The 12,629-nt window shown below is 37.1% G+C and overlaps 1 protein-coding gene across 4 annotated transcripts; it reads right to left on the bottom strand.

Moving 5' to 3' along the window:
* Positions 1 to 1,080: 1,080 nt before the first annotated feature.
* On the bottom strand, positions 1,081 to 7,393 carry LOC116039085 (cornifelin-like). 4 transcript variants are annotated; one of them, XM_031283826.2, is made up of 5 exons: positions 7,206 to 7,393; positions 2,924 to 2,958; positions 1,743 to 1,848; positions 1,455 to 1,642; positions 1,081 to 1,362 (listed from the first exon to the last, which is right to left on the bottom strand). In XM_031283826.2, exons 3-5 carry the CDS (start codon positions 1,807 to 1,809, stop codon positions 1,141 to 1,143), a joined length of 477 nt encoding a protein of 158 aa, XP_031139686.1. In that variant the 5' UTR covers positions 1,810 to 1,848; positions 2,924 to 2,958; positions 7,206 to 7,393; the 3' UTR covers positions 1,081 to 1,140. The 4 variants fall into 4 exon arrangements, with proteins under 4 accessions (XP_031139686.1, XP_031139687.1, XP_035863195.1 ...); XM_031283827.2 differs by having other exon boundaries at positions 1,743 to 1,820; positions 7,206 to 7,379; XM_036007302.1 differs by lacking the exon at positions 7,206 to 7,393 and having other exon boundaries at positions 2,924 to 3,060.
* Positions 7,394 to 12,629: the final 5,236 nt, after the last annotated feature.

Here is a 12,629-nt window from a genome sequence, read left to right as displayed (position 1 = left end):
CATCAGGCTGAAACAATTTTCATGCAATTAAGAGAGTTTGGTGAATCCGACTTGAAAAAAAATGAATAAGGTTTAGGATAAGAATACTAAAATTAGGAATTCTCTTCTTTTATAAACAGGGAAACTTGAGACTAAAAATAGTTTGACCTGATAGTCAACAAGTATTATTAATATAAATGGAAGTTTTGATCCGGTATATCTATATTTGGAACTGTATGATCAAGTGTCACTGTAATTAGACTACAATTGAACAACTGTATGTACAGTAGTATGTTCTCTGATTGGCACATTGTGTTTCTGTCTGAACCACCTAGAACCCATCACCTTAGAGGGATGTTCAGTGTTCTTGTTCTGTGTGTAGTGTGGTGTTCCTTGATCCTTGCGAGTTGCTGCTTTTGTGCAGTGTGTGACTCAATCAAAGTAGTTACTGTAGCTTTTATATTTATTTATGTAGAAACTGTATATACTTACATATATACTTATTCATTTTTAGATTGCACTGTAAAAATCTCTTAATGTGTTCATAGTTAAGATGCTAGCTGTTTATTATGCTTATTAAAACCACATGGCCATCACATAGAATATGTGTATGTATGTACTGTATTTGTGTGGCTTTTTATGATTTTTGTCTATTTTAGTGCCAAATCTTTAGTAGAAGTTATTTACTAGCATAAGTAAGAGGAGGATTGCAATGAATGGATAACTTCATTTGTGTTCATATAACGTTGGTGCCCTCTGTTGGGCTTTAGGATAAACTGCACTGTGATGTTGCTGAATAGTAATGTAGTTCCTATCCTAATACAACTTTATTATTTCTTTAATCATAAATAAAGATTTTAAAGGACTACAGTTGTCTCCTTCATCCTTGACTGGATGCCCATGGTGGCTGTAAATAAACAAATATTAAGGGATTTGGAACAATAAATGTCATTTATATTAATAGACTGAAACTGATTCAGCATATTCTGATGCCAAAGGAACACAAATCACTGTGATTTCTACTTTGGTTTTCACTCATAAACATACACTTACATTTTGTCATTTGTCTGTGTCTGTGTAATAAAACAAACAGTAGCAGGATCTGAGCTGCATAATATTTCCTTCAGAAGACAACAACACACAAACAAGAAGCCACAGAGCTCAGGATGACATCACAAAGACTCCTGGTTGGTTCACAAAACCAGCTTGGGGCGGGTATCCAGGAATCATCATCGCTGGAGCAGGCTGCATTTGGACATTGACTTGATTTTGCATGACGATGACAGTGGGAGTTTGTTTGCGATGTTTTAACTCACGATGCATCTGACACCAGACGCACGTATCGCAGAAACAGGCAGCTGCAATGTCCTTACAGATAGAACCCTGCAGAGAACCAAAGAAAAACAATATTTGCAACATTGATTCACTTTCATGTGTGTGACATCCAGTATCCATCAGCTTTACATGCATCATACCTTGATACCATATCTGTTTCGCATGGCAGCCCTTAGAGACAGGACAGCAGGAGGCACTAACAGAGGCATCCCACAACATGTAGTAATGGCGGGGGTGCATATGTCACATAATGGGAGACAACGGCTCTCTCCAAATCTTTCTGAAACTGTGATGGCAAGGCAAGGGCAGCACCAGAAACCATAGCAACCTGAAAAACACGGAGACACACCAACAGAGTTGTCTTTCTAAAGAAGACCTTTAATCCAAATATATATACAATTTAGTTAAGTTGTGATATTGATTCTTACAAGTCGCCACATCTTCAAAGCAGTCAAAGAGACCACTGCTCCACTCTGTCAAGGGTTGTGCTGCCATCGGATGTTGGACTATAGCCACACACAGTGAACAATAACTCTGTTAATACAGAAATCAGAGCTCAGCAAAAAAGCTTATAAACTGGTCAAAAGATTACATAAAGTTCATAGCTTATTGTATGTCTTTTGCCACTAATTCAGTAGGCGCGCATGTCTGGAAATGTCATTCTTGCACCAATTTGATCTCCTTCAGATGATCTGACCAGACTTTGGAGCACCTTGTTGCAAAACTTGTTCATGAGAAAATGAGAAGCGTCTTTGAATTCAAACCTTCCATCTTTTTGATTTCTACCAGTTACTGTTGGTACAGCCTGTTCAAATATTATTTAATATTATCATGTGCAGTCAATTAACTGTGTTTTCACTCAGGGAAAATTAATTTGCTTTTAGCTATGAGACCTTCACATAAGTCGATTGACTTATGTTTTGATTTAATATGTGTTGACAAACACATTACCACCAACAGTAGAGCCAATGGAAAAACCAATCTCTTCCCTGTTATTTTAGAGAACCTCTGAAAAAGGTTGTGCACACCCATTTGGCAAAATAAAATGCAAAAAAAGCCTGGGGCATTGGTTATACAATTCAAACAGTCGGAAACTGATAGTTACTATGCATTTTAAAAAATAATAGTGACTTTAGAATGAACGTAATACACATTCAAGACCACCAGGCACCAATAGCTTCTAAGTCATAGGAATTATTATACAGGGCTTGACATGATAAACAACATAATGCTCCAAATTGCAGATAGAAACCAAATTATTTAGATCATATTCTACAGAACATTAGTGTCTATAGAACAATAAAAACACACATCTCTTTTTTAACAATTTATCATTTTCATACAATTTGAATTTTATATTTCAATATATTTAAGATGCTAAGAATTTCTTAATTACCATTATATCCCTATAGTATGTTTCTAAAACAATCCAACTGGTGACTTCAGTTTAGAAAGACCCAGGATGCCCATGCAGCTGTGTTACAGAGAACGTGAAAATCAATCATTTTAGTCTCAGAAACCCCACTTATCTTTATCTTGTAAATTCACTTTTACAGCATTCCATTAAACATTCATTTAACTGTTAGGATAAAGGTGTTAAATGTTTTACCTGATTGAGATGGGCACCTGCTAGCTACTATGAAGCTGTGAAAGAATGAAAGAATATGTTTTGGATTAGGAGTGGCATCTTGTGGGTGATGCTGAGCATAAAACAATGCTATAAAAATCTGAATCTATCTATAGGAAACTTTCCCCTCTTGTACAGTATGTGTTTGATTACAATACAGATTATACTAATTGTTCTTCCACTGCTCAGTTAAAGAAGAGACATTGATAAAACAGAATTACCTTTATTATGTATATTTTTTTTAATCTGAAGCTTTTCAGAGTTCTCGTACTTTGGCGTAGATGTGAACGTGAAAGAGCAGATGGTGAGAGCAACACAAGTTATTCAAGTTTTGTTTACAGTGCACATAAAGGTATAGGCTCTCTCCAGTGATAGCAACAATAAAGACACAGCCCGCAAGTTGTCTTCATATTGTGTTTACAGTAAGCTTGCTTTTACCACAGTTAATTTTATTTAACCTTTCTAGTGTCTAGCCAGGACACAGGAGGAAGGGAATATCCTTTGAAGGGTTTAATATACACTAAAATATATACAGATTCACAGGCACTATTCCCACTATTTGTAGAAGTGTGTGTGTGGTTCAAAAGGAAAGGGGAACAAACATCATTGTTAACTTACAATAACTCAACAAGTGGGACTAACAACTCTACATAATTACAAAAATAAACATTGCTTGGCGTGGCTTACATTTTCCATTTTGAGGGGTACCTCTATGTATTTTTTGGGGATGTTTTAAACATTAGTAGGGAAGACTTCTTGTCACACTTTTTTGCTTTCACTTCAATTTCTCGGTCTCAGTACATCAGTCACTCATTTTCCATATTAAATATAAATAATAAATTATTGTGCACAAATGTGTAGACTTTATATTTGTATATCTCACTTCAGTTATAAATGGTTAAGATGTGTATTTGTGACAAGTTGCCACATCATAGGGTAAGTAAGGTAAGTTGTCACACTGTGAGAATTGTCACTTCATATTTTTCTACAAATAAGAACATGTATAACAGAGGAAGGCTTTCCACATTCAGCCTTTGGCTGAGTCTCACTCTATCTAATCTGTCAGAGGGAGAGCAAGAGTGTGGTTGTGAAGTTTGAGGTAGTCCCCAGAGAAGAAATTGGTAATTTTATGGCGCAGATTAGAACCCAAATTGAAACGTAAGCAACTAAAATTGCTGAATGTTAGAACATTGTGTCAAATTGGTTGTTATTACTGTGACTTATAAAGTGTCAGGTTTAGTTCCATCATAGTGTTAATAGTGTCAAAAAACGTTAGCTGACGTTGTTCAGTAGCTAGCTCAGAGATTATCGGCTAATGAAATTACCATAGATGGGAAGTTAACGAAGTACAAATACTTTGTTACTGTACTCAAGTAGATTTTTCAGATATTTTTACTTTACTATTTATTTTTGTGGCAACTTTTTATTTTTACTCCTTACATTTAAACACGAATATCGGTACTTTCTACTCCTTACATTTTAGAAAATTGGCTTGTTACTTTAGTTTTGTACAAAAGGTCGTCTATCAGGAGTGATTGTTAGTGCATGTCGGAAAATAGCGCGGACTCGCGCCTCACACCGCGAGCGGATGCGCGCGCCACACGGACAAAAAAGTGAGAGAAAAGAAAAAGAGACTAGCTGACTAGCTGACTTGAACTGTAAGTCATATAACTTATGTTGTCAGTTAATTTAAGCCTGTTGTTGTATTGGTCTATAGTTCTTGCAAATTTAAAGTACGTTAGCTAGTGATTTTGTTGTTTGTGTTCACCTGTTAGCTAGGTTGCACATTGCTTGATCTTAATAAAGCATCAAAAGAGAGAAGTTGTCTCCGTCCGTGTTTTAACAGACACACCTGGGGCGAAGTTGGAAACCAGAATCAGCTTTAAATACAGTCCTAATTGTTATGGTTTTGTCTTATTTTGGTATTCTTTCTGTTTTGTATTTTGCTCAGTTTCCTGTTTTATTTTGATAGTCTGGTTTTCTGTCTTGTCTTGTCTGGTTTTACTTCCTGTCTTTTCTTTTCCCACCTTTTTTGATTGTCTGCCCAGCCCTAATGTGTTTCACCTGTTTCCCAGCCCTTGTGTCACCTGTCTTGTGTTACCTCGTTACCCTGTGTATTTAGTCTTTGTGTTTTCCCTTGTTCTTTGTCAGATCATTGTTTGTAGTATGTCCCTGTGTCAGTGTGCTTTGTGGTTTTTCCTGCCAGTTTGTTTGTTCCAGTAGTGTTTTGTGTGTCAGTCAAGCTCAAGTTTTGTACTCCCTGAATTTCCTTTTGTTTCTAATTCCTGTGTTTTGGACGCCTTTTGTTTTTCGTATTTCCAGTTCTCCTTTTTACCTTTGCCCTGGAATCAGTTGTTGCCTGCTCATTCGGGACTCCCTTTGTTGATAAGTACTTTGTTCTTTTTGCCTAATAAAATCCACAAGCTCAACTCTCGCCTATCTGCTCTCTGCTTTTGGGTCCACCATTCCCTGCAACATACAACACTAAACTAGTCATTAACAAGTTTCAAATAATTTCACTGGAGTTACCATTATTTTTTTGCGTCATCAATACCGAATTCCATCTAATTGGATGGGAATATACTGTACGTTGCACTTGATGCACCACTACAAGACAATTCAGCAGCATTCATTTGCGGCAAATCATTGTAGCTTGATGGTGGCAACGTTAGCACATAGTAGTATGGACAGCGACATGATTGAAAATGAAGAAAAGAGAGATCCCAGAGATTCGGCAGCAAGACATTCCCAATCATCCTTGGCCTTATCTCAGAAAGATGTTTTAGGCATCAAGAATGACTCCTGGCGAATGTGTATGAGATGTAACTCTTAAACTTCTTAATTAATGACTGTTTAGTAATTCATATTTAATCCTTTATTTTCTTTCCAGAAGCCATATTTCAGCACACACACATACATGTAGATTCCTTTAAATGTTAAGGGGAAGATTAAAAAGAAAAACTGGATCTGTGAATTCTCACAGAATCACAACTGAATTCATATCTTGCTACTCAGTCAGAATCATATTAACCTGGAGTCCCAGTCTCTGTCACAATAATCATATGTGATTTTTTAGGCCTATTGGCAGACATCCATTTAAAATGTAAGCAATGGCATAAAAAGAGCCTTTTTACCTACTGAAGTTTCTCAGCTTGCACTCTAGTAACATTTGTGTGGTCCAGGTAGCTTTGCATAAAAAATTGTTGTCATTCGCAAGGCTACTTTTACTTTTATACTTTAAGTAAATTTCCAAGTCAGTACTTTACTTTTACTTGAGTAAAGAAGTTAAATCAATACTTCTACTTTTACCAGAGTATTTTTTAACACAAGTATCTGTGCTTCTACTTGAGTACGGGAAGTGAGTACTTTTGCCATCTCTGGAAATTACTGATTTAGCATGGAGGGGGAGGGGGGGGTTACCACTTTTGCATGCACTATATCCGTGTCACATTCTCATTTGGAGCTGAGCCCCCCTAAAGGTCTGATCCTAGGATCGCCCCTGCTCTGGAGAGCTGTTGCGCCACTGTTGCCAAATGCAGCGGTGTCAGCGTCCCCAGGCCAGGGACCGCTAGTACTCGTTGCCTTTTGTTGGATTGGTCAGAATAGCAAGTTAAGCCATTTAGAGGCAGAGTAATGCAGAGCAGGGCAGGACATGCTTTCGCTCTAACTAGGAAACGCATATTCGCGTCCCGGTCGTCCGGTTATCTACCGCTTATTAGCGCCTCGGGAGGGCCAGGTCGCCCCGGGGATTGAGTTCAACATAGAGCTCACTCAGCTCTGTTTGCACTGTTGCCATTAGCGCTGTTAGCGATCCCCGTTTCCTCCACCTTCTCTCCAGCTTTGTGATCCACTGAACAGCTCAGTATGAGCACAGACAGGCTACTTCAATTAACGATGTTATTCATTTAAAAATGGTCCGACCCCCAGAGTCTCTCAGTCCATGGCAACGGTCTGTTAGCCTACTCACCAACAGTAGAATGCCGTGATTGACTAATCATAATCGATTATTCAACAAGCAGTGCTAGAGAACGTTATAGTTCAGCAATGTATGTGGATCAGGTGATGCTCACATCATTTTAGTTATATCGTTCTCGGTGTGGACGGCCGGCCCTTTAAACTATAATGAGAATGTCAATCTACAGGCTACACATAATCCAGGGATATATAGAGCCTGCCATACAATTGCTAATAAATTGCTCCATAAATAGTTGGTAAACATAGTAAGTAAATATTATCTCTACAAAAATATAAATATAACACTTACTTGTTGTTATAGACACACACGAATACGAACTGAAACTTCACTTAACGTTAGCAGCTAAAACTTAACAGCCGTTCTCCACAAGCCCAGGCGAATTACATCTAAGGGTGTGTGGCCTAGCAACGCATAGATATTAAACAGACATGTTATTGTGATTTTCTATTTCGGGTGGGGCTGTGCCGAGTTTTGCAACAATAGGCTACTGCCTATTGTTGCTTTCATCCATGCCGAAAAGCAAGGACCTACAGCCTAAACTGAGTCAAATAAAACATTGACTCTTAGCTAATGTTCAAAAATTAGACTTCAGATCATTTATCACCACTGATCAACCTGAAAAACAATAATAGCCTATATCCAATAAAAATAGCCTAGGCTACTCTGCCTAAAAAAAAATATTAGTTAATAAATGGAAGTTTTGATCCGGTATAGGCTATATTTGGAACTGTATGATCAAGTATCACTGTATAGACTACAATTGTTGAAAACGCCCGAGCAACTGTATGTACAGCAGGTAGGCCCTTCCTATCTTTCTGAAACTGTAAGAGCAAGGCAAGGGCAGCACCAGAAACCATAGCAACCTGAAAAACACAGAGACACACCAACAGAGTTGTCTTTCTAAAGAAGACCTTTAATCCAAATATATATACAATTTAGTTAAGTTGTGATATTGATTCTTACAAGACCCCACATCTTCAAAGCAGTCAAAGAGACCACTGCTCCACTCTGTCAAGGGTTGTGCTGCCATCGGATGTTGGACTATAGCCACACACAGTGAACAATAACTCTGTTAATACAGAAATCAGAGCTCAGCAAAAAAACTTATAAACTGGTCAAAAGATTACAGAAAGTTCATATCTTATTTTATGTCATTTGCCACTAATTCAGTAGGCACGCATGTCTGGACATGTCATTCTTGCACCAATTTGATCTCCTTCAGATGATCTGACCAGACTTTGGAGCACCTTGTTGCAAAACTTGTTCATGAGAAAATGAGAAGCGTCTTTGAATTCAAACCTTCCATCTTCTTGATTTCTACCAGTTACTGTTGGTACAGCCTGTTCAAATATTATTCTAATAGATTGCTGCTTTTCTGTTCATGTGCAGTCAATTAACTGTGTTTTCAGCTTCACATAAGTCAATCATGTTTTGATTTAATATGTGTTGACAAACACATTACCATCTACAGTAGAGTCAATGGAAAAACCAATCTCTTCCCCGTTATTTTAGAGAACCTCTGAAAAGGGTTTGTTTGGCAAAATAAAATGCAACAAAAGCCTGGGGCATTGGTTATACAACTCAAACAGTCGGAAACTGATAGTTACTTTGCATTTATAAAATAATAGTGACTTTAGAATGAATGTAATACACATTCAAGACCGGCCCTTTAAACTATAATGAGAATGTCAATCTACAGGCTACACATAATCCAGGGATATAAGGCCTGCCACTCAATACACAATTGCTAATAAATTGCTCCATAAATAGTTGGTAAACATAGTTAATACATATTATCTCTACAAAAATATAACACTTACTTGTGGTTACAGACACGCACGAACATCAACTGAAACGTTAGAAGCTAAAACTTAACAGCCGTTATCCACAAGCCCAGGTGAATTGACATCTAAGGGTGTGTGTGGCCCAGCAACTTAAACAGACATGTTATTGTGATTTTCTATTTCGGGTGGGGCTGTGCCGAGTTTTGCATGCCTGCGGCCGATTTGCTTCCATGTCACGCTCAGCAATCTGAGGCAGTAGCCTATTGTTGCTTTCATCCATGCCGAAAATTGCATCTGCCTCACAGGCAGCAAGGAAATGCTACAGCCTAAACTGAGTCAAATAAAACATTTTTAATGTTTAAAAATTTGACTTCAGATCATTTATCACCACTGATCAACCTGACAAATAAGAATAGCCTACACTAAAAATAATTCATTGGATGAACATGATTTTATCATGCCACCTATATTCCATCTAAACAAACCAAGTTAAGTCAACTAACCATCATGTTATTTGAACACAGCAATATTGCAATATTAGTATTTGCATTCAACTAATTTACATCTTGTTGAATATATATGTTTGTTCCTAGTTAATTTAGTTAAATCAATTTGAGTTTATTCTACATTGGTCAAATACTTCAGTAGAACAAAATTCCACCTTGACATACCAACTCATATAGGTTTTGTCAGTTATAGTAATGTCAGTGTTGTTGAATGAACTGATGTCAATCTTGCTGGTTTAATTAGTGTTGTTTTCATTCCTAGGACAAGAATGTATTGTATATGACCAAACATGCATACAAAATGACAACATGCAAATCCATTTTACATTTTTATTTATGCAACATATATTTTATAAAACATTTTGCCTGCATTACACACGTAGCCAATTGTAGCAATTAGCTACTGAACAATTTACCATATAACATAACAAGATGTTCTGATATCAGTATCGGAATAGTGCCTAAAATGCTGGTATCGGCAAGTACTGGAGTTTATGCACCGATCCAATACGTAATTTAGCCAAGAAAGAAAATCTACTTTAAAGTGGTTTAATTTTTCTTCTTCTGTTACACTCACTGTCAAACTAGATAAAAAGTTCTATGGCATTCATTGTTTGTGTATGATCACAAAAAGTTTATCCTGAGTCACATACAACAATGATAGCAATACTATCACATCCAGTACAGGGATAGTACAGCTGTTAAAACATAATAAAATGTAACACACACTGGTAACAACACACTGGTATGGGATCGGTACTTTGTGTTGGCCGATACACAAGTTTGGGTATCGGAATTGGCAAGGAAAAAATTGTATCGGAACATCTCTAAACTTAACAGCTTCTTCTGGAAAAGTACAAACACATTTTTCGCATAAGTAGAAATATCTCAGACCTGTTAAAAGATTTTTTAACTTGTAAACTAAAAGTCCTTGTGAAAACTAGGATAACAAAAAAATTTGCCTTGTAGACTTCTTACTTTAAGCACATTTGCTCCACAAGCTTGTTTTTTGGGAATTGTGCTTTGGACAACGAGCTCTGCCCATCCAGATTCATGAGAATCTTCTGCATCACTTCAAAAGTGCATTTGAGGTCTGGTGTGTAGCTTCACGTTTTTACAGTCTGTGTCCAGTCTGTGTCTAAAAGTCCTTGTGAAAACTAGGAGGTAAAAAACAAAAAAAAAAACAATCTGCATAGTAGACTTCTACTTTGAGAAAATTTACTCCATGAGCTTGTTTTTTAGGAATTGTCTGCCCACCCAGATTTATGAGAATCTTCTGCATCACTTCGAAAGTGCATTTGAGATCTGCTGGGTAACTCAGGTTCAGACAGGATATTAGTCCAGATAACAAAGCACAGGAGTCCCCAATGTTTCCTAGCTCACTGAGGACCTCCACACCTTCGGCCAAATGAATTCCACGACTGACCAGTGTAAATGTAATACCAAGGAAACAATTCTACTTATGATCTAATCTTAGGTTAGAGGCAGAAAAATCACATGTAATTAATTTTGAAGCTACAGAATTATCTTTAACTTGCTTCTTGTTATTACCTTGCTTGAGTTGCTGCAAAAGACCTGTTGCCCTCCAGTTTTAATGTTACTGTTATGGTTTTGTACATTTTCTGTTTTTTGTATAATTATTCTGTATATTTCTGTTCCCTGTTGTGTCGCTGTATCTTGTGTCAAGTCTCTGTGTTTAGTTTATTTCATGTTTCCTGTCTGTTGTTCCTGTTTCCTGTTTTATTTTGATAGTCTGTTTTCTGTCTTGTCTTGTCTAGCTTTACTTTGTGTTTTCCTGCCTGTGTGATTGCCTGATGTTTTCCACCTGTTTCCCAGCCCTTGTGTCACCTGCCTCTTGTTTCCTCGTTACCCTGTGTATTTAGTCTTTGTCTTCCTCTTGTCTTTTGTCAGATCATTTTGTGTCCTGGAGCTGTCAGTTTGTAGTCCGTTGTGTCCTGTCCTGTCCCTGTAAGTTTGCTCCTTTTGTTTCCTGCCCGTGTTGCCGTCAGCCTGTGTTTTTCCTGTCACTTTTGTATTTTTCTCTGAGTTTCTTCCTATGGTTTTTCCAGCCTCTGTGCTGCCGTTTTTTGTTATCAATAAATCCCTGAACTCAAGCCATCTCCTGCCTGCCTGCCTCACTCTGCATTTGGGTCCTCAATCTCTCTCAAACCTAACAGTTACAGTAACGTTATTTAGCCAGACCCCTAACCGAAAATCTCAAGGGACACACACACTCTGCTAGAGTAGCGCGGTTGTCGTCACACTCGGTTGTAAAAAAAATAAATAAAAAGTTACAATTAAAAACGAGTCCGCCGATGTATTAGCTACAGCCTAGCGCGGGCAAGTAGGTCTTTTGGTAATGTTCAGGAAAACTCTCATGCTCTCTGTTAAAATTAAAGTTGTGATTTTTCTGCTCCTGATCCATTATCTTGAGACCTTTACAACAGTAGTTTGCTTCTATTAAGTAAGATAAGTCCTCACTCTTTAAAAAGAGAGAATAACTGATCTACCAACTTCCACCATAGACAATTGTCATGGTTGTTATTATTGTTGCATTATGGGACTGAAGTGTACTCAGCAGCGGTGGAAGAAGTATTCAGATAATTTACTTAAGTAAAAGTACTACTACCACACTGTAAAAATACTCTGTTACAAGAAAAAAATGTCCTGTATTAAAATTTGTTAAAAGTAAATGTAAGTACCATCAGGAAAATTGTACTTAAGGTATTAAAAGTAAAACCACTCAATGCAGAATTATCCTCACATTTTGGAAACGATCAGAACAGTTCTGTCAACCAAAGTGTTTAATCATCAAATCAGTTCAGCTTTACTTGTAGGTATAAATATTGTTGGGCAGTTTAATTTATAATTAAAAAAACATCGTATTTTATTAACTACATACATTTTGTGTTCAAAAGTCTTAATTTGTAAAGTAACGAGTATCTGAAGCGGTCACATTAATTTAGTGGAGTAAAAAGTACAATATTTCCCTCTGAAATGTAGTAAAGTAGAAGTAGAAAGTGGCATGAAAAGAAAAGACCTGATTTCTTATTAGCAAAACTGGGAAAAGAATATGCCTTGTATGAGGAGTGGCACATTATGTATATTCAAATAAACATTTTCTTTTTTTGTGCTGGAAAGAATCTGGAGCACTGGAAAAAAAAAAACATGCAAACACTGGGAGAACATGCAAACTCCACACAGAAAGTAAATATTGGGCACTTAAGCACTAACAATGCTGCAGAACCAGAATCTTTATGCAAATAGATGTAAAAACAACAGGGCATCTCCCTTGTTTTTTAATATTAATACAGGTGTGGCAAAGCAGTGAGACACTGAGCTCCAAAGAAATGTTGTAACTATTTAAAGAGAGTGAAAAAGACAGCACATGATTTTCATGGGTAGTTTTTTGACTCACTGGT

The sequence above is a fragment of the Sander lucioperca genome, chromosome 11, assembly GCF_008315115.2.
Source record: "Sander lucioperca isolate FBNREF2018 chromosome 11, SLUC_FBN_1.2, whole genome shotgun sequence".
Lineage (NCBI taxonomy): Eukaryota > Metazoa > Chordata > Actinopteri > Perciformes > Percidae > Sander > Sander lucioperca.
This window is presented reverse-complemented; position numbering and strand designations above follow the sequence as displayed.

Bases quoted from the DNA above. Each gene is read 5' to 3' on its own strand.
- LOC116039085 (XM_031283826.2), bottom strand. From the start codon at position 1,809: ATGGCAGCACAACCCTTGACAGAGTGGAGCAGTGGTCTCTTTGACTGC. The intron at 1,643-1,742 runs GTAAGAATCAAT...CGTGTTTTTCAG, and splicing joins CTTTGAAGATGTGGCGACTT to GTTGCTATGGTTTCTGGTGC. The intron at 1,363-1,454 runs GTATGATGCATG...GGTTCTCTGCAG, and splicing joins GAAACAGATATGGTATCAAG to GGTTCTATCTGTAAGGACAT.